We start from the raw sequence: 22,137 nt of genomic DNA on the forward strand, positions 1-22,137 counted from the left end.
CTTCCTTTTTCTTTCCATAGTGCTATCTATGTTGAACCAATGGAAACAACATCTACCTCTGAATTACTTTTAATATCAAAAGGCCGTTGTCTATTACTACTGAGTTACTTTTAATATCAAAAGGTTGTATTTCCTAGGATCTATTGAAAATCATGTAACCTTTATGTGGGGTTATGTGTTTTTGTATTGTATATTACTACTTCCTTTTTATGTGGTGGGACTGTTAGTTGTAGTTTGCACTTGGCTGCCGTATAAGTTAAAACTTTACTAACTCTACCTTTTTTTTTTCTTTTTCATGGTCTCATAATTTACGTTGTGCAAGGCCAAATATAAAAGGAAAAGTGTAGGTGTTTTTTTACATAGGATTTGAACTCGTTACATTTGGCGAAGAGATTTTAGTCATTCGATCATAACTCTTTATTGGTTAATAGAGGAGAATTACACAACAATATTTCCCTCCATTCTATTTTTGTGTCATAGATCATTGAAACTGTGTTCTTAAATAACTTCCTGTGACTAATTTTGTTTTTTTTAGCTCTATGACCTAATTGCAATAAAAATGATTATAAAGATCAAAGAGGATGAATGTGAATGGCTAGAAGAGGACAATCATATTCCTATAAAGAATTTTCTTATCCTTATCGCTTTAGTTGAAATTATTGTCATCATTATAGGTTCAATAAAAACTTAATTGTTTTTAAAAAATATATATATATATAAATCATCTATTTTGGAAAATTAGTAAATTATTCTATTTTATATTTCAAATTTTATATATTTAAATTCTAAATTTACTTCTATCTACACTACTTAATATCTAAGAGTAGGATTTAATCATCATAAATTATTATTGTGTGATTTGATATTTAGGACATCAAAATATTAGACCACAATCGAAGATGAGATAATAACAATGTAATTTGGTGGTTGATAGTTCACCCGCAATTCTTAATCAAAGACTTTTAAAAAAAAAATTATTAAAATTTGATTAATCGAATCGATGAATTATTTTTAAAAAAGTTAAATATTGTATTGTGGTAATTAAAATTCATTTCAATTAAGTCATGAAGCCATTAGCAATGCCTTGCTCATTCTTTCGTCTCGAAAATTCGGGGAAATTCTGAAGTTTGAAGCCATTAGCAATGCCTTGTTCACCTTTCGTCCCAAAAATTCTGGGAATTCTGAAGGTCAAAATTTGAAGCCATTAACAATGCCTTGCTCATTCTTTCGTCCCGAAAATTCTGAGAAATTCTGAAGTTTGAAGCCATTAGCAATACCTTACTCACCCTTTCGTCCCAAAAATTCTGGGAAATCTGAAGCCGATTTAGTCAAATTTTGAAGCCATTAGCAATGGCTTGCGAACTTTGTAAATCACTGGATATTATTCACTGTGTAGCTCCTTGTATTTTTGAAAAATATTATGTAGCAGAAACACTCGATACAATGGTCAGTCATTACGGGTATAACCTGTTGAAAGAAGTAGTAAAAAAAAAACATGCGAGTGACCCTGTGGATTTGGAGCTTTGGATACGTATCAGAATAGTAAATATTGAAAAAACTAATTTCCTATTTCATATTCGATTACTCGTACTAAAATTTAATTAATCATGATATCAATTAATATCACATAAGATTCTATTGAGAAAAGAAAAGTATTCTTATTAAAAAAATTCTAAACCCGATAGTGTTCTTATATATGGACGGAGAATGTTAGACATAAATTCTTTTTTCTGGAATGTTCCTTAGTAAAAAAAAAAAAAAAGGTTCCCTCTATAGGTTCATACCTTCCTTTCGTTCCAAACTGTTCATACATTCCGCGAGAACTTTGCTTACAACTTTGGTTGGTTTGTTGGATGATTACAAATGAGAGGCCCTTCTATTTATACTACTCCCTAAGGGCCTAAGAGTAAATAAATATTGTTCTACAAGTCCCTAAGTAATTACACTTTAGTATATGTTCTAGAGAATTCTACCCTTTCTAGAATATGTCTCTAGCTCTTCCAAAAGGCTCTAAAACGTTCTAGAGAATTCTAGGGAATTCTCTAGTCTTCTCCAAGGATCTAGAAGGGTCTAGAGTCTTCTACAAACCTCTTCAAGGCTCTAGGTCCTTCTGCCCCGTTCGGATGCTGCAAAATGGCCAGAATTATGGCGGGCCATCACACTCTCCCCCACCTAATGATGCGGCGACCGCGACGCATTACTGCAAGAATTCCTGGACTTTGTCCTTGAATTGCCACAAGTCTTCGTACTTCTCCCAAGTGGCTTCTTCAGGAGTTTGTCCCTTCCAATGTATAAGGAACATGGCGCTGGCTTGTTGTCCTCGTTTCCGTTTGGCTTGATAATCTATGATGGCTTCTATTTCTCGGTCGTGTGAGGTAGTGATAGTGATAGGGGCCCGTTGCGATTCGTTCCGGCTAGGATCATCCTTATCTTCATGATACGACTTAAGGACGCTTGCATGAAAGACCGGGTGGATCTTCAAGTGTGGAGGTAACTCCAACTTGTATGAGATTTTGCCAACCTTGGCAACAATCTTGAATGGACCCTCATATTTACGCACTAAGTTGTGATGAACGCCTCTTAGTGCCTTAAACTGCCTCGGATTGAATTTTACCAAAACCATGTCGCCTTCTTTGTAGTCAGTGGGACGACGCTTGCGATCGGCGAACTTTTTCATCCTCTTTACTGCCTTGTCCAAGTAAGACTTGGCAGTGTCAAGTTGTTCTTCCCATCCCTTGGCAAGATGGTAAGCGCCCAAACTCTTCCCCTCAAACGTGGTTGGTACTGAATGCGGAGTTTAGGGTTGCTGACATGTTGCCAACTCGAATGGTGTGCGCTCTGTGGATTCACTCCTCTGCAAATTATAAAAAAATTGCGCCATGTCCAGGAGCTTAGCCCAATTTTTTCTGGTGCGCACTGACATAGTGCCTAAGATTGCACTCTAACAAGGCGTTGACGCGTTTAGTCTGGCCGTCAGTTTGCGGGTGGAAACTTGTGGAAAAGTGAAGTCTTGTGCCAAGAATTTCGAAGAGTTCATTCCAAAAGTTCCCAGTGAAACGAGGATCTCGATCGCTGATGATGTACCTCGGCAGCCCCCAATATTTCACTACATTTTTTAAGAACAATTGAGCGGCTTCCTTGGCTGTGTAACCGGCTGTGGCAGGTATGAATGTAGCATATTTGGAAAATCTGTCTACCACGACCATAATCGTGCCAAACCCGTTTGACTTCGACAAAGAAGTGATGAAGTCCATAGTTACGCTCTCCCATGGACGATCTGCTACGGGTAGTGGCTCTAACAGCCCTCCTAGTTGCCTCTGCTCTACCTTGTCTCGTTGGCACACAAGACAAGTCTGCACATAACGCTCAATATCGTCCCGCATACATGGCCAGAAGTAAAGAGCCTCAATCAGCGCCCTCGTTCTTCGCTGCCCTGGATGCCCAGCCCACGGTGTGTCGTGGCTTTCTTTTATGATACGCCGCCTAATAGCTCCGAACTTGGGTACATAAACTCTCCGTTCGGTGGTAAGCAAGAACCCGTCTTCTACCCAAAACCGCCTGGTTTGGCCTTGGGCAGCCAGCTCCATTATCTTCTTGGCTTCCGGATCGTGCTGCATACCATCTTTGATTGCGTCTTGAATGTCACAACGAGCTGTGGTGATGGCAGCTAGCTCAGCCTTCCTGCTCAATGCATCGGCCACTACATTTCCTCTTCCTGGTTTGTACTCCAAGACGTAGTCGAATTCCGCCAAGAAGTCTTGCCATCTAGCCTGCTTTGGAGTGATTCTTCTATGACTGAAAATAGCTAGTGGCAACATTGTCGGTTTTCACCACGAATTTGGAGCCTAATAGATAATGTCTCCATGTGCGTAGGCAATGTACGATGGCCGCCATCTCCTTTTCTTGCACTGTGTACCGTCGTTCAGCGTGCAAAAGGTGTCTTAAAAATAATTTGCTACTTGTGTTGGTGACATTAATACTAGACTGTCTCGTCTTTACCTCTCTCTATATAAATTCTTTTCTGCAGTAAAGTAAGAAATCAACAGAGTTTTCAAGGTGTGAGGACCATTTTTTTGCCATTGTTTTCATATTCAGTGGCATTTTCCTGGTCTAACATGAATTCAGCAGCCAATGTGTCTTATTGTACTGGCCTTTTGCTGCTGACATTTCAGGACATAATGTCATTACTAGATCAGGTTAGATTAGAACAGCAAAAGATGGTTCTGTCTAATTGACTGATGTTTTCGTATTTAACTCAATTCAGAAATCAGAATCGGTAATCGGTTTATTGACGGATGCAAAGGTGTTAATGTTGTGATTGGTTGGAGTTGGTGGATTTAACAATTCGAAAAGTCTTCCATCTTTATAAGGCGCACTTGTCAGATTTCTTGTTCTGAGTTGGTTGATTTTAGCAGACTCTTAATAAACTTCTTTCATGTCCATTATTTTTGGGTTCGGGAGGGCTTTGATATCCAGTTCTACCCATGCTACATAGAAAACTTGGAACATGTCTCCTGCTCTTGTATGTTTCATTTACAACACTGGACAGTTCTCTTTTTTTTTTGCTAACCTGGTGTTTAATGTGCACATCTTGTATTTTGTTTAACTGGTGATGTATAATAACTTTGCTGTGTCAAAGATTTGCAGTGACAAAGTTACATGTATATTCCTAGGAATTGATTGCTTTGGACCTCACAATGGTAATTTCACTATTTCATTTTGTGTACACTCTGGCTTCCGAGATTATGAGCGCATCAACTTGATTCTGATAGGTTTTGGGCACTGCAACCGGTGCCATTTGTTTCCACACTTCTGGCTTATCTCTTTGTAAGTCTTACTACTAACTATCCTTGTGTTATTGGCATCTTGAATAATCTCAGATTCTTGTCGTATAGTCCTAGTCTCTCATAAATAATAACGATTTCAAAATTCTATGTCTAGGACAATGGCAGTTTAAAAAGATTCTTATGTATTGGCTGGCTGGGCAATCTCTGCACTGCTCTCTTATGTTTTTGGAGTGATCATAACTTAACCTGAAACTCCATTCTCCATTGGTGGTATGCTGAATAAGTTTAGTGCACTGATCAGTCTTCTTGGAGCAAGTATTATGCCTCACAATTTTTACCTCCATTACGCCTGTAACTTATAAAAACAGTCTGTCACTGGACTGATGACCTTGTGTTGCCTTTGCTTTTTCACCTGCACTGAGTCTATCTGTATTATATAAGATAGTTTATGTGTATCCCAGAGCCAATTTTCACAGGGCAAGGGTACTTAGGCATGATTCCAACAGTCAAAGTGTAAAATATGTTCAGACATGCTCAAAATTTATCAGTTCTGATCTCTTGGCACATTTATCGGCTTATTTGTCATACAGATGATATTTGGAAACAGTGAATGGGTTGAGCCAGCTGTATATATATATTACTCTTACCTCCCTAGATGCCTGGAGGCGTCAATGATCTTAAAAGAGTTTATGAGTTGTACGCGTAGTTGACAAGGCAAGCAAGTGTGAGTACCATTTGTACATGAGTTTGGTCCTAACTCAAGTTCATGCCCCACAGTGATTCACATTATAAATAGGTTTAGTGTTTACAAATTTCTAGGGATGAATCAAGGGTTGGCATACAAGTAATAGGAATTAAATGATTGCTTGTAAGATTTTCCTAGTTTTTTTCTTTCCCCAAGATCAGACAAGTACTCATGAGTGGATAATATTCTTGTTCTTTAGGCACTTGCATAATTACCTGCCTTTGCTGGCTGCAACCACACATCACGCGCTACGCTCTTACCGTTGGACCAAAGCCTTGTGGGCTGGCTCTCTATTATTCCAATGGCTTGACCACTCTATTTGTTTTTCCCCTTCCTAATTGCTATGTAGGAGAATAGAGATGTAGCTTTATAGGTTGCTTGCCCTTCTTGGGAGATACTTGTAAATTTATCCAATTTAATGCATATTTTGGATTTCAAATTTATCTTTCTGATCAATTTTTCCTTTTATATATGATTTATCTATGATGTTAATGAAGAATATATTGATTAAAATGTCAGTTGATTACAGGAACAATGATATAAATTTCAATTAAGCTCATACATGTCGCCGCTAAACGTTATGAACATCGTCGCTAAAGGTCACTTTAATGGCAAAATCGCTGCTAAAAGAAAGTATTACTATTGATAAAAGTGACTTTAGTGGCGACAAAAACAGCCGCTAAAAGTCATGAAAGTCGTCTCTAAAAGTTACTTTTCGTGGCGACAAAACTTGCCGCTAAAGGTCATGAAAGTCGTCGCTAAAAGTAACTTTTAGTGGCGACAAAAATTGCCGCTAAAGGTTACAATGGTCGTCGCTAAAGGTCATGAAGGTCGTCGCTAAAGGTTATGAAGATCGTGCAAAGGTTATGAATGTCCCCCGCTAAAAGTTATGAAGGTCGTCGCTAAAGATTATGAATGTCGTCGCTAAAAGTTATGAAGGTCGTCGCTAAAGGTTATGAATGTCGTCGCTATAAGTATGAAGGTCGTCACTAAAAGAGTCTTTTAGCGACGACTAATACCGTCGCTAAAGTTATGAATGTCGTCGCTAAAAGGGACTTTTTTATGGCGACATAACTGCTGCTAAAGGTGATGAATGTCGTCGCTAAAACTCACTTTTAGTGGCGACTTATACTGTCACTAAAAGTTATGAATGTCGTCGCTAAAAGTACCTTTTAGTAGTGACTTTTATGAGCATTAGCAGCGACTAGAGTTGCCACTGAAACCTAATTTAGTGGTGACCTTTAAAGCCTTGTGGTGACTATAACATACTATTCGTGGCAATCAAATTTAGGCATTAGCAGCGACTATAACAATCTTTTAGCGGCAAGTATTATACTTATTCTTAGCTGCTAATGTTGCCTCTAAAACTTACATTTAGTGGTTATGAATGTAGGTATTAGCAGCGTTTAATGTTGCTACTAAAACATTCTTTTAGTGGCCACTATTATACTTATTCACAACGACTAAATCGTTATAAAATGAGAGAATCTCTCTATGTAAAAGCAACTCTTTCGAAAAAATCTTTACAAATTAGATCGAATACTAGATGGTTATATTTATATATTAAGATTTCAATCCAATGAATGTAAAATCCGACCATATTCGCTTCTTTTTTATGACAATTTGTACAAAGTAAAAGCAATTAGATTAGAGCTTAGGACATCAGGGAATATGGTCACTCAGTTAACACAGCAATACTTCACCATGCAAAAGATTTGGCAAAGCCCTATTTCCCTTTCAAATATTAAGTTCTGAAGCACAAAATGGGAGTACGTTAACATAAGAACAAACAGGCCCAAGCTTTCTGCAAGAAATACAAACTAACACAAATGCAGGTTTAGAGCCAACAGAAACAGTGCCTAAAACAGCGATAGTACATACAAATCGCCTATGAAATTGAGGATTGGAGAAAAAGGGATAAAAGAAAAGCCATTTGAGCTTAGCATACTTCCATGTATGTTAGCTCCTAATAATAGACACCGACGACAATGAAACAAGAAAATATTTTTTGTACAAAAAATTTGAAAAAAGTAAAAAGTGTCGACAGGAAAAGGATAGGAGCATACACTCTCTGTTTCAAATGGTTATAAAGGTTTACCCAGATGAAGTCGCCACTGACAAGCCAAGAATATCATAAAACAATGGGAAGAGAACAATGATATAAAACTTGATTTTGATGAATGAAACAGTAAAGTATGAAAACTTTACTCATTCCCCAAATTAATTGAACCATCCTTCATTAGCTTCACGCTGAGACTATTGAATCTCCCTCTTGAATAATGTCGAGATGCCTTTCTCCAGTCTGTCCCAGTTTTCATCATGGCTGCAAATTCTTCAAAGCTGATGCGCCCATCCTGCATTTATAGAAACAGAAGATAAGGGATATACCATCCTAAGCTAAATACATGTTAGTAGCAGAGGCTTTTTTCGTTTGCCGCGTGTTCACCTTGTCTGTATCAACCTCCTGGAAAATGTCATTCGCGACATTGGTGCAGTCATCTGCTCCATCCTCCATCAAGGCATCCCGAAGCTCATCCGGCTCGATGTAACCATTTCCATCCTTGTCAAAATAGGAGAAAGCTTTGTGCAAATGTTCATCGTTAGCCATCCTTTGAAGATGGAGGGATATGGCTATAAATTCCCCATAATCCAAGGTCCCTTTGCCATTAGTATCAATCTGTAGGAAACAAAGTAATCACATGTTCATGGCTTCCTAACTGACTTCCCCCTTTCTCTTTTGGGAAGGGATTGGGGTAGGGAATATAATAGAGGGTGTTCTTAAAAATATATTTAAGTAACTTGACCATTGATGATGATTCAACGATAAAATATGAAGTAAATAAGAAAACAAAAATAATAGCACAACTGCACGCATATATCCTAACCAGCGACATCAACTAACTGCAGATATTAATGAGAGCCAAAGACTGACCGCAAAAGAGTTATTTGCATTTTGAACATCCTAACTGACCGCAAAAGAGTTATTTGCATTTTGAACATCCTAAGTAGACACTATATTTTTATACTGCAGCCTATTTATTTTATTTTTATGCTTTGCCACCTAATCTATTTATCTCTTTGCAAAATCATAGAAGTGTTCATTTTGTAAAAGGTAAATCAGGCTATAGGCTTAGCAAGATGTGCTTTGTTTTTAAATTCAATCATATAAAAAGCACTTGATTAGTGATAATTCACGTCCAGTTCATCTCTACAAAGCTGGTGTATATTAGGAGTGCAAAATGCAGAGAACTCGCTTGCAGAAACAAATTAAACACATTAGAAGTATAGAAAAATGGAGGATTCTTATATTCAATCAGATATAAACATTTTGAGGAGAGAAGACAAGAACTCATCGAGTATGCTAGCAAAATTGTTATTCTCACAAACATAGAACAGAAGACGAGTTAATGTTAACATGATGTATAAATAAAGAATTTAAAGCATATTCAACTTACTTTTCCCCTAGTGCCCACCCCTACCCCCCACCCCCACCCCCAAGTTCCCACTTGATACTTTACCTCAGCTGTTCCCAAGTCAGTAGAAAATATCCTAGAAATGGGAACTTCACCTATTTATGAATTTTAAACATTTTCATGTGAAATGACAACCGATACAGATAGTATCACCGTCAATACCAGAAAACACTCTCTTACGATATTAACAGATACTGAGAAGCGTCTAATATATGTCAAACTCGGGAATAAGTGGGAAATTCAGGAAAAATTTTACATCAAGGAATAAGGAGGTGGACTCACGGCTTCAATAAGCATCTGTACTTCAGATTCTGCCAGCTGGGAGTTGAGCTTTAGTCCTGCTTTAAGTTCTTCGACTGAAACAATGCCATCATTATTAGTGTCTATCTTGTTAAACATTTCTTTGAGGTCTCCAACTTCTTCATTAGACAAGAAATCAGCAATTACCTGCATTTGGACATACATGTTTTAAAGGTCCAAGAAAAGCAAAGCTAAATAGAGATAAAAAGAGTGACAGATAAATGAACTCACCCTCAGAGCTTTCCTCTTAAACCTATTCATCATTGAGAACTGCTTAAGCCTTGACTTCACAACATCTCCAAGTGGGACATTTGGAGCCTTCTTAGCATTTTGAAGCCAAGGGTGTTCTATACAAGAAGAGAAAACTTGTTCAAATTCATAAAAAAAACACGAGGCATAAAATAACAGGTGAATGATATAAACCAAAGAGATCACCAAGCATCCAAAATAAATTTTAATACAAGACAGACCTTAGTAGGCCTTGCTAAGAAAATATGAATTGCAACCATTTCTGTTTTTTTCTTTTTTGTGATGCGTAAAGTACTATTGAAACAGTACGAAGAAGGATACAAGAATCAAAACAGAACCTGACCAGACAATCTGCTACTCTTTTCTAGTTAACTCCAGAAAATTCATGTACTGATCTAGATACACTAACATATTGCTATTTCATCAGAATTACAGATTATGTAGACACTTATTTTAACTCTAGAAAAGTGATCTTTATACCCTCCAAAACAAGCCCTTATTCCTTGCCTGCCAGATGGTCAGAAGATGCAGAGTGGGATAGTCTTCCATCTCTGTTTCAGCCTATTAGGAACCCTTCGAACTTGCCAAATTTCTAACAGACCCCTTTACCAGTGTTATCAAAGGCGAAAAGCGGAAAATAACTTTAAGGTCCGTGGAGGCTTTAAACGCAAATAAAGCACGGGCTTTAATGAAAAAAGGCGCAAAGAGAGAAAAAAATACAAATATATATGTTTAGTCCAAGACTAATAATCATAAACATGAACGACAAATATATGACCAAAGAAATTGAAGAAAAATTATGATAAAGTGAATATCATTTTTTTAGTTTCACTTCTTCGTAAGAGGCTTATTAGCAAGGAAATCTTTGCCCTAGAACCTTGATGAGACACTGAAAGCGCACATAAAGTGAGCAAACGATCAACACGTTTTGAGCCTTGCTTTAGAGCTTAAGGGCGCTTAAAGTGCGCCTTTGATAACACTGCCTCTTACATCTCAACACATCACCCATGTGATGTTGCAAATCTTTAGAAAAAGTTCTAAATATTAACTAGAGAATCAGCAACAGCGAAGTAAGTGTTCAACTGTTTCCTGTTCTTCTTCACAAAAATAGCATCTGGTACACATAGTAAAGCCTCTCTTTATTAGATTAATTTGAGTTGCACAAGCCCCCTAGGTTGCAATCCATATCAGACATGCTATCTTAACAGGAGCTTTAGTCTTCCAAATCATTTCCAAGGTCATTATTATCCCAGTGAACTGTTTCCCTGATCAGCATGCTATAACAGCTTTTAACAGAGAACTGTTTATTTTTGCTGGCTGTCCAAATTGAATAGTACACTTTACCTTGAGCAAGTTGAACAGAATTTTTTCTTTTGTCAACTAATCCATCAAAGATCATATTTCTCACCATTCAACGCAGTCATCTACTCGGCCTGTCTAACTAACACACCCTCCAATCTAGTTTATGCGACTAACATTCCTATTAAATTTGTTCCGAGAAGTACAACACGATTCTAAACTTGGGAAGAATTAAGTTTACCCTTTCCATTTTACCGTACTGAGAAGCTTTAAGACCCACAAAAATGCTATGGCGTGTTTATCGTCACAAGTTTCAAAAGTTTTATAGCCATATTTAGACCATCCATTTCAAAAGTCATCATTTCTTTCTTAAACTCTAAATTCCAACTATATCAAATATATTGGAATAGGTAGAGAATATAAAATGCATGAATGTCTTACAGCATGTGCAAAGCACATTGTAGAACTGATTCTTGCCTAATTAGGATATACAGTAGTTCTATAATCTATACATCTTCAATAAAGGCAACGATTTTCCCAAAATAATTAATAAGCATCTGTGAAACATAACATACCAAGTACTTGCTTTGCAGACAGTCGAAGCTTTGGATCTGCCTCTAACATTTGCCTGACAAGATTTTTAGCACCTTCTGAAATACTAGGCCAGGGTTCCCGTTTGAAATCAATTGCCCCACGTAAAATGGCTTGGGCAACACCTTGTTCAGATTCTGTATGAACAGATTCACTTCAATAAAATGATTGAGTGGTATCTGAGAATGCTACATATGAAGCATGGGGGACAGAAAGGAAGAATTAAATCTGCAGGAAGAGAGTTTACCAGCCCAAAAGGGAGGAACCCCACATAACAAAATATATAAAATGACTCCTGCACTCCATATATCTATTTCTGGTCCATAGTTTCGTTTGAGCACCTCAGGAGCCATATAATATGGACTTCCAACTATTTCGGAGAACTTCTCACCTAAAAAATAAAATCAAGCATTAAATATTAGCAATATGTAAAGTAAAGATAAGCAACAATAACGATTGAATAGGTCAAAAATAGTGCAAAAGACGAACCCAAAGTACCAAACTATAAGGAAATCGAGCAGTTATTTGTACCACAAGGTTAAGTGTCCAAGACCGTGCGCCTTTCTTATTGGATCTGAATTTGTTATCTAGTTATCTACGCTATTTTTTTCCCACTTCTCTGCAGAGGGAAATACAAATAGGGAAGTACAAGAAACAAACATCTGGTTAGATATTCAATAGATTTCAAAATTAGCTCCACCCTTCTCCTTTTTAAGTAAGCATCTGAGTTAGCATTATTATGCCACTAAGAACCCCTGTAGATGTTTGTCAAGTCAAACAAAATTATATTAAACTATTTGAACCAAACCCAAAGGATGACTTTGAGTAATAGTAAGGATGCCCTTTACAAAAGAGGAACTGTCTCCTTTTGTAGGGGAGATCTGGTATTTAGCTAGTGTACCTGATCACTATTTTCTCAAATATTAAACGAAAAGGAAAGAAAAATCTATAAAATTTACATGGAAAAAGACAACTAAGACTTTCCAAATCTAAGAAAGAAGAAGAAATAGCTCCTAAACTATTGGTAATCGACAAGTCTCTTTACGTGTCTATCTATCCTAAATTGACTTCAAAATGCCGGATGGTAAGCACAACAGAATGATCACAGGATTTCAAATAACCTTCTCTTATTTAATCCTTCTACCTTTTTCATGGGATGTCCTTAAAGGGACATCATTTTATTCTGTGTTTGGCCTGTACCTCTCCCATGTATGACAATTGCACTATAGAACTGGCCTTTTAACTTCTACAGATATCTTCCTATTGCACAATTTCACATAACCTACCTCCATTTAAGTCATCCTATTCTAACAGTAACATGTTTCATCTTCACCTATTTGCCTGTGCCTAGATATCCAACTTGATTGTATCTTGGCACCAAAATTCCTGTCTAATACCAGGGAAAAACTTGAAGTTTGTCTTATACAAACAAATATGCAGTTACAACGTAAGTTAGGTCTTACACTGCAAGTATCAGAATATGACAGAATTCACATAGAAAGCGAGTGGGCATTCTTTTAGGTAAGTTGATAGAAATGTTCTACATAGTATATGTTTGCTAGAATATAGTCGTCCACAAGATCCTTCCACCAATCAATTGATCATGAAACAGCTCACCAACAGTTTGTTAGATCAGCTAAAACACAACTCTCATGTAGGTTAAGTCAAACTCTTGTCACAAATTCAACTTGAAACTTAAGCATGATATTAGCACTCCAATTAGTAAATCGTTACTCCTTTGTCTTTTGAAATTAACAAAAGAATTTTCAACTGGAACTGAATGAGAGAAGTAGAGAATATCTCATCTCACTGAGATTCGAATTCGTAAGTCTTAACATACGAACTGTAATACACGGTGAAGTGCAATGATCCCAACATGATACAATCAATTTCAGGGCTAAAGTGCATTAGGGGGCTCTTGGAAGAAACAACGTTCTTTCACAATAATAAAAATGGAGAGGCGTACATTAATCCTCTTTGCTTAATCCTATATCAAAACTGACTTTCTCCTCTATATAGCCAGTTAGTTCAATCAGTATTACGCAAAGTGAATCTACCATTTTCCCACTAGTAAGTAGTACTAATGGAGCTAGATTGGTTGTCAAATTTGCTCTAGGTGCTCTTTTTGTGAATGTGAGATTGACACAATAAGTCATCTCTCTCTACATTGTAGACAGACTGTGAAGTATGGCAGATTTTCATCAATTTAAGAGGCATAAGCTGGACTATGCCAAGGAGCATCAAAGAGGCTCTAGCTTGCTGGAATAGAGATGGGAATCAGTCGGGACACAGGGAGAGATGAAAGATTGTCCCTGCCTGCATTTAGTGCATTATATGGACGGGAAGGAACCAGAGATGTTTCGAAAACAAGAGTTGCTCTCTGCAGAAACTGAAGATGAACTGTCTAGTCCTTTTCTTTTTTTTGTTGTAAACACGAATATCCTCAAGAAGAGGAGGATATTCCTAGTATTATGGATTATTTATGAAGCTTAGTAGGGACACCTCTCCCTCTGTAATTTTGTTGCAAGTATTACTGGAATACTTTTCTAAGTATTCCTTTTGTTCATAATACAAGTTACCTTCAAAAAAAAGTTGTGCTAATAAAGTTACGGTATAAAAAGAAGGAGATGATGCTAGCTTTTCTCCAGTATCAACTGAATATAACTTCTTGTCAAGCTTATCAGCAATCTTTGTTTGTTCTACACAGTGAATCACTGGGGATTTTAATATATAAGATAGGATCCGGCAAATTTTATCTAAGGTCAGACATAAGTAATAAGGATTAAGGCCTACATAGGAATGACTGCTTCATCAGGAACCAATACCTGAACTCACCTGCACATTTCCTCTTCCAATAAAAGTATGTAACATTAGTAGATAACTTAAATTATTTATTTACTGTGACGAGAAAACTCTATTTGTGCTCGCAGGTTCCAACCCGGGATATACACATATGCACCTAAACCACACCTCATGAATTTTCCCACCACTGAACCATAGCCCTAGGGACACATCAGGAGGTAGTCTTACTACCATTCCTGGCCTGGGAGCACATCAGTAAACTACATTATACCATTGCCCTGGTAAATTGTCCTAATTGCTGATATAATCTTTATTCTTTTGGTTCTTATCCAGAGCAGTCTCCTGATTATGGCATATTTACACAGGAAAATTTTACAATCTATCTAAGTTGTATAAATCAACATTCCCTAACATCATAAAACAAAGAACATAAAAACAATCTGCTCAAACAGCAAGAAATTGTAAGATAAACTACATGCATTTGCGTGTGTTACAGTAGGCCAATTAAAGTTTTCCTTTTTACCTGGCTTGAAGAAGATTGACAAGCCAAAATCAATTGCTTTAAGAGGTGAATTTTCCTTCTTATTAGCAAACAAAAAGTTCTCGGGCTTCAAATCTCTATGAATCACTCCATGTTTGTGACAAAGCTGCACAACCTCCACAATCGTCCGTGTAACAGCAGCAGCTGCTCGTTCAGTATAATGCCCCCTAGCAACGATCCTATCAAACAGCTCACCACCTTCACATAGTTCCATCACCAAATGAACCGCATTTTCATCCTCACACGCTTCCTTAAAACTCACAATACTTGAATTCTGTGGCAAATGCTTCATAATTGCCACTTCTCTCCTTACATCCTCCACATCCACTGCTGTTCGTAACTTCCGTTTCGAAATCGACTTACAAGCCAAAAGTTCCCTACTGCTACGATCTATACAAAGGTAAGTTATCCCGAATTCTCCCCTTCCTAACTCTCTATCTACCAAATACCTCTCCTCAACATTCTCCTTTTTAACATCAGTTAACACAGTGATCTGTTTCTGCTTGTTTCCAGCACTGTACTTGTCTTTCCTTCCGTGATCATTTCCGGAGTAGTTAGAGGACTTCACATCTTCTCTAGCAACCGCTGCCGGAGATCTGCAACAGTTCCCCATTGCAAACCCTAACACTAACTACTTCTAGCTTTAGTTTCGCATGATTCGGAAGTTTGAAACCCTTGAACTCTGCCGGAGTAAGCAGAGCTGAGCTGCCGGAGTGAGCAAAACTGAGCTGCCGGAGATGAAAAAAGGAAGAAAAAAGAGGGACTGAGAATGCAATCAGTGGACTGGTGTGTACGAAAACGTTTCAGACGCTTTTGTAATGTGAAAGCTTTTTTCGTTTTTTTTGAAATAAAATAAAAAATGGAAATTTATAGAAAAGTCCTTTTACTTTGCTAATATCACTAATATCTTCCTCTTACTTTAAGTAATTACTTTTATTCCCTGCCTAATTTATTTATAATTTTTACACATTTTCATGATTATTAGTGATTGCTCCCCAACCATATCAATAATGAAGTAACGAATCATATTGATCCTGCAATTAGACTATGATAAAAATAGTATTAATGAATTAACAGATGCTATCATTCTTCTCTTCTTGAAAATAATTCATCCTTGAATTTGAATCTCGCAAAATCAAGAAGATGTGTATTAGCAAGCAATGCCCATTAATCGAAAGCATCAATTGTGAGAACAAAATAAGATTGTGACCATGTGTCCACTTAAATACAATTATTCATTCAATGTATAAATACATTCTTACAAAGAATGTGGACATCATCATTCCAATATAAATTTTTCCTACTAGTACAAGCACAACAAAATTCTCCTAACTTATATAAGCACAACAAAATTCTCATCTGGATATCATTGCGAATGATATATGCAACTACAATAACCATCACTAGAAATGTTGTCAACTACTACAAACATATCACCTATTACCATATATTTTTCAACCACTATCATTAACTACTAAAATCAACCACTTTTACAATACCACCATTATTAGTCACCAACAACGACTATTATCATCGTCATTACCACTACAAACTATCTTCAGTAGCACTTGCAAGTATAAAAATATTATTTTTACAATTAAATAATAATTTTATTTTACTTGAGGCGTCTAAAATAAGAAATTTTGAGTGATCTGGTATAGTTTTCTCTAAGTGTTCTTAAATGATTATAGTACTTAGATTCAAGAAAGAAGATGGAGTTACTTTTTCTATATATAAGATTGTATATTACTGTATACAAGTGTATAAATATTTATTATAATTTTATATAATATTATATGTTGAGTTTGTAACATTGTATATCAAAAAAATCAAATTATTAATATGTTCTGAATACAAATATTGGACATTAAGTTGAAATTAAGAAGGACAATGTCATGTGTTATTTCTCTTATTTGCAAAAAGTATGGTACTAAAGTATAGGAAGGTGTCTGTCTCTTTGTGTTTAATTAATAGTTAGGTCTTTAAGTGGGTCACATTTGACTTTATTCAAATTAAATAAGTATAAATTATAGGAACCACATATTATAAATATAAAATGACCTTTTATCCCTTTTAGAATTGAAATTACTAAAAATTCCTTAAAATTCAAGGAAGCGGGATACATTCAAATAACACGGGATACATAAGTCCTGATACATCATATTTTGCATCTGCTGCTATTAATTAGGAGTAATTACCATGATTTTTGTTATTTATAACTGAAATCACGTAATTAATGCTATATAGCTTGTGTAACTGATTAGTAAATTCAAATGTTAAATCAGATGATCTTCATAAATCAAAATTATTCTTGTAAAAGTTGATCTGCATACTAAGAAATAAAAAAAAAAGGTTTGAAGATGAATATCTCAATTCTGCTGCGGCATTCTGAAATTTGGGTAAGCGATGTTAATTATGAAGGTTACAAAGTTCATGGTATTGTTGTTGGCCATTCCATTTCATTTGTGAATCTGAAAACGTTGATTTTATCAAAGCTTGAGATCGACACTGTTACAAAGGATATTGAAATACGATACATTGTCGAGGGAAGCTCATGTCCATTGAAAATCAAAAACGACATGGGTGTGAAACTTTATTTCGAAGTTAAAAAGAATGCATCTGGAATCGGCATGTATCCGCTTTGTATTGATACAACTGATAAAATTTTATAAATAACTAGATTCAACAGTGATGCGTTTTCAATGTAATAGTAATGCTATATGAGTTTGTTTGTGTATGTGAAGTATCATATACATGCATATTATTGAAAATATGTTATATGTTACATGTAGATTGTCTTTTTAGTTATTCAAGTGTACAAAAAAATTGACTTGTTCAATTGTTTACTATATGATTCGTGTATACAGCCTTATGAGTTATAAATTTGATATATTATATTCAACAGTGTTGGGTTTCAATGTAACAGTAATTAAAGATGAGTTTATTTATGTATATTATGTATCAGATACATTCATGTGATTGAAAATATATTATATTTTCGTGTATACTCCCTTATGAGTTATTCTAGTGTCCCAAAACTTGACTTGTTCAAATGTGTACTACATGTTTCGTGTGTACTGCCTTATGAACTATAATTTTGATGTATTACATTCTAGTGGTGCTTTGCACTGTAATATTAATCTGTGATTAGTTTGTTTATGTATATGATGTATCATATACATTCGTATAATTCAAGTTGCTAAATATGTAACTGCAATATTTGTACATGTATATATTATAACTTATGTATCATATACATCATTTTTATAAAGTGAAAAATACTTAAAACTCAAACAATAATGTATCATACACATTAGATCTTAAGTGTCATATACTTCATTTTGTAAATTAACTGTCAAAAATATTTAAACTAAAACAATAAAATTTTGTACCATAACGTTATAAAGCAACAACTGTGTCTAAAATAATAACTTGAAAACACATAACATTAATAACTAACAAACTATTGTAATACCAATAAGCTTTTAAAAAAACACAAAAGATAATTGTCTTCAACACAAAACAACATAAAAACTTGTTCATCCTGTCTCAGCTAATTACTAATCTATGTTAACAATGTCATCTTCAGTTGGTGTTGTGAATTACCATCTCCAGATTTACACTCTTCCATAATATTTGTAAACTCACACGATGAAGAGAAAGAAGGAGACTAAAATGTTTGCCCTTAAAAAACTTAGAAAATCTGGTTAGAAAGAAGGAGACTCCTACAAAATATCAAATAGATATGGCTGCAAATTTGTACTTGAATTCAAATTTTGTTAAACTGCAAACGTGTGGAATGGGGAATTCAAATTAGACAATTATACACCTAAAACGTAGGGAAATAAAAAAGGAATAAAAAATAATATGGTAAATTTTAATTGGGGTTGTTAATGGGGAAGTGGGTAGCTTGAAAATAGGATTTTGTTTTAGTAAAGTAAAACTTGCCAATTGGGTGAAAAAAGGGTGGAAAATCCTTATGTATCTTTCATATTTTTTTAATTGGGGGAATAAGGGATTTTTGAAATTTTTATAATAAGTAGGGATAAATGGTTATTAAGATAATTAAAGGAGTGTAGTTAAGTAATTTTTCCATTAAATAACCCATCTATAATTTCCATATTCTTCCTTTTGTATTTGTATTTATATATTTGTGTTGCTTCATCTTAAGGATATATTGATTGGGAAGCTTTTAATCATTGTTTAAAACTTGTGTTTGTTTAAGTGGAAATTAGGTTGAAATTGAACAAGCAAAACACATATTTTCACCTCTTATTTATGTTGTCCCAAATGATTTATCTATTCTGGTCAAAAAGAAGTTGTGTAATGCCTACTCAAGAGACAAAAGGAAAGGTAAGCTTGGACATCAATTATTTATGGAGTATTAAATAATTTTTTTTTCTGGTGGAACGTAAATAATCTTTTATTTTTAATTAGAGGTCTCGCATTCGAGTCTTTCTAGATACAGAGTAAACGAGTATTTTATCTTTAATATAAAACTTCTTCATGCAAATCTGTATTTAGTTGAACTCGAAGATAAATATCATACGGTGGGTGGATTTTTTTTCCTAATACATTTTTAGGTTATAACATCATCAAATTATGGACTACAACTTCAGAATATTAGAATGACTCACTATTTGCCTCAAATGTGATAATTAGATCACATGAGAAAGTCCTTAAATCTTTTTCCTCTTTTCCCCTTTATCTTAGGCAAAAAAGTATCCTTTCAAATTTCAGTATATATATATAATTATATATGTGTGTGAGGAACAAATCTTTTTCTAAACACAAATATATTCTAATTATATTCTAACATTTATCTCATAACTTATCCTAAATATTTCAATTTGTGTGGAAAAATAATTCAAAATCGTATATTCATATTTTTATGCACTTGTCATAAACAATTGCTTGATATAGAAAGTTGAAATGATGCCTAATTGAACTTGTTTGAGCAGTACACCCTATATTCCATATTAATTGAATTTACGAGGTATTGCATATGTATGTTATTATTTTTTACTATTGTCCTTTGTAAACTTAAAAATATAACTTCGTAAGTAGTGTACTTTATCTCCTAAAAAATATAAAATTTTGATAAGTAAAAGGAATTTTGAACAATTCAATTATTTTGAATAATAAAAAAAAACCTAAAAAATTTCAGTTAATAGTGTGTTACGATATCTTTGGCACTATTTACCTACAAGTTTGATATAAGGGTGACTTAACATAATTATGAGATAACCTATGATTAAAACCCACAATTTGAATCAAAGTACTAACACAAGTTTTGATACGTTAACTCTCACAGGAGATTCAACTTATTCTAGTATAATCTAAATTGATATCTTATCACCCTTTAAGACATAATAGTTCAATAACGTCGTACAAATCATGAACAGCTCTAGATTAATTGAAGAGTTCAAAACCCATTGTTAGAACACCTTCCTTCGATATAATAATTTTCTCGTTTGAATAGTTTAAATAAGTTGGTGTCCTAAAAAAAAATATTTACGATATTTTTAAATAATTCTCATCTTTTTCTATTCTTTTAACAAATTATGGCAAGAGTTGTTACATGACTTTGCACCCAAAAATAATGATCACGTTCTTGCCCATTTAAATCCACTAATATATGCACTTAATAATTCAATTTAATATGAAAATATATGAACACCGTTAAAATATTTTCAATTTCTAAAATTTGGTCAAATAAACTATTAATTTAAGTCTACTGAAGTTGGTTGGTAGATGAATGCTTTAACATCTTTTATCTCTTTTAAATATCACCAGATTCAAATTTAAAAATTACGAATGTCACATCTATCTTTAACGTAAAATTAATACAACATAATCACAATAATATATGTTAATATCTATTAAGTCGAGCTTTTCATTGTATCTAATGCAATTTATATTGTCTCCTATATAATTTACAAGTTATTCTTTATAAACAAAAATATCAAATACACATTAAAAAATTAACATTTACGAGCGATTCCAAAAGAGTGAGTTCACCTATTACACATCCAAGAAATATATTCATCAATGCAATTAAATTACTTGTAGAAATATCCAACAATTACCTAGTCAATATAATGGAATAATTGATCGGTGAATGAGGTCATTGCTTATTAGAGAAGATAAAGAATAGAATTATTATTATTAATAGAGAGAAAATACTGTTTTATCTTTTAGAAATGGCCATGCATTGGACCTTTGACTAAAATCTAATTAATAAATAAAATAGTAAGTAGTATTTTCTATTATATTTTCAAGTTTTGACCACACATTTTAATAAATGTCATCACTGCAAATCTAACAGAGTCGGTTTATAACATTCTATTGGGACCCCATGCTTTATGTTATTAAAGACTCTTTGAAAATCACCTCCACATATATCCTTATTTAATATATATATATATATATATATATATATATATATATATAGTATATTCCCTCTAGGTATTTATCATTTGATAACGTGTATTAGAATATATTTTTATGATTTAGCTTATATATTATTTTTGTGTCGTATGGTATATCTTTTTAATTTATACATGATTAATATAAATGTTAGTTATATACTTTATTTTATATTGAGATCGATGTGTATTTCTAATGCATGTAAATTAAATGCAAAGAGTTTTTAATACATTGTTAGAATATTATTATTCTTTAAAATATTTTTCACCAGATTTATGAAGGATATTGTTATAAACAAATAACTTTTTTTTTCTAAAAATTATGTTATGTATATTATTTCAATACATCAAATGAAATAAGATATATGAGATAATCTTAATATATTTAATGAAAATATAATTAATACCAACATTAATATACCATATTATATTCTATCACTCTTGCCACCTTTAACGACTCTCTTTATAGTGTTTTACCCATTATTTTAATGGGATAAGTATTACTTTTTACCTTGGAATATGTATCTAATTGTTAAACGTTTTACTTAATTAAGAACGAAATTATTTATATGTGACAAAAATATGCGTATTTAAGAAATGTAAAATAATATACACATTTCTTAATGTTAATTTAACAATAAATGACAAAAAAAACCCTGGCTAATCCATTTTATGTGATACTCTTAATTGGTGAATTCAGTCAAATTTAATAATTTCATTTCAATGTTGTTATTCATATTTAAAAATATTGTATACATATTATTTATTTAGAACATAATTCCTTAAAAAATTGAAATGCAAACTTATAAATTTTAAATTTTAAATTTATCTCTATTGATACGTTATGTATAAGACAGTTTAGTTTAACTTGATTTATAACCATCCTTTTATATTAATAATAACGTATGATTATTTCCGTTAT

At 34.0% G+C, this 22,137-nt stretch overlaps 1 protein-coding gene across 1 annotated transcript; it reads right to left on the minus strand.

The window, feature by feature from the left end:
* Nucleotides 1-7,333: 7,333 nt before the first annotated feature.
* LOC101249955 (calcium-dependent protein kinase 13) lies at nucleotides 7,334-16,130 on the minus strand. Its single transcript, XM_004246707.5, has 7 exons — nucleotides 14,770-16,130; nucleotides 11,692-11,835; nucleotides 11,429-11,581; nucleotides 9,537-9,652; nucleotides 9,288-9,452; nucleotides 7,979-8,209; nucleotides 7,334-7,886 (listed from the first exon to the last, which is right to left on the minus strand). Exons 1-7 carry the CDS (start codon nucleotides 15,398-15,400, stop codon nucleotides 7,737-7,739), a joined length of 1,590 nt encoding a protein of 529 aa, XP_004246755.1. The 5' UTR covers nucleotides 15,401-16,130; the 3' UTR covers nucleotides 7,334-7,736.
* Nucleotides 16,131-22,137: the final 6,007 nt, after the last annotated feature.

This window comes from Solanum lycopersicum, chromosome 9 (assembly GCF_036512215.1).
Source record: "Solanum lycopersicum chromosome 9, SLM_r2.1".
Lineage (NCBI taxonomy): Eukaryota > Viridiplantae > Streptophyta > Magnoliopsida > Solanales > Solanaceae > Solanum > Solanum lycopersicum.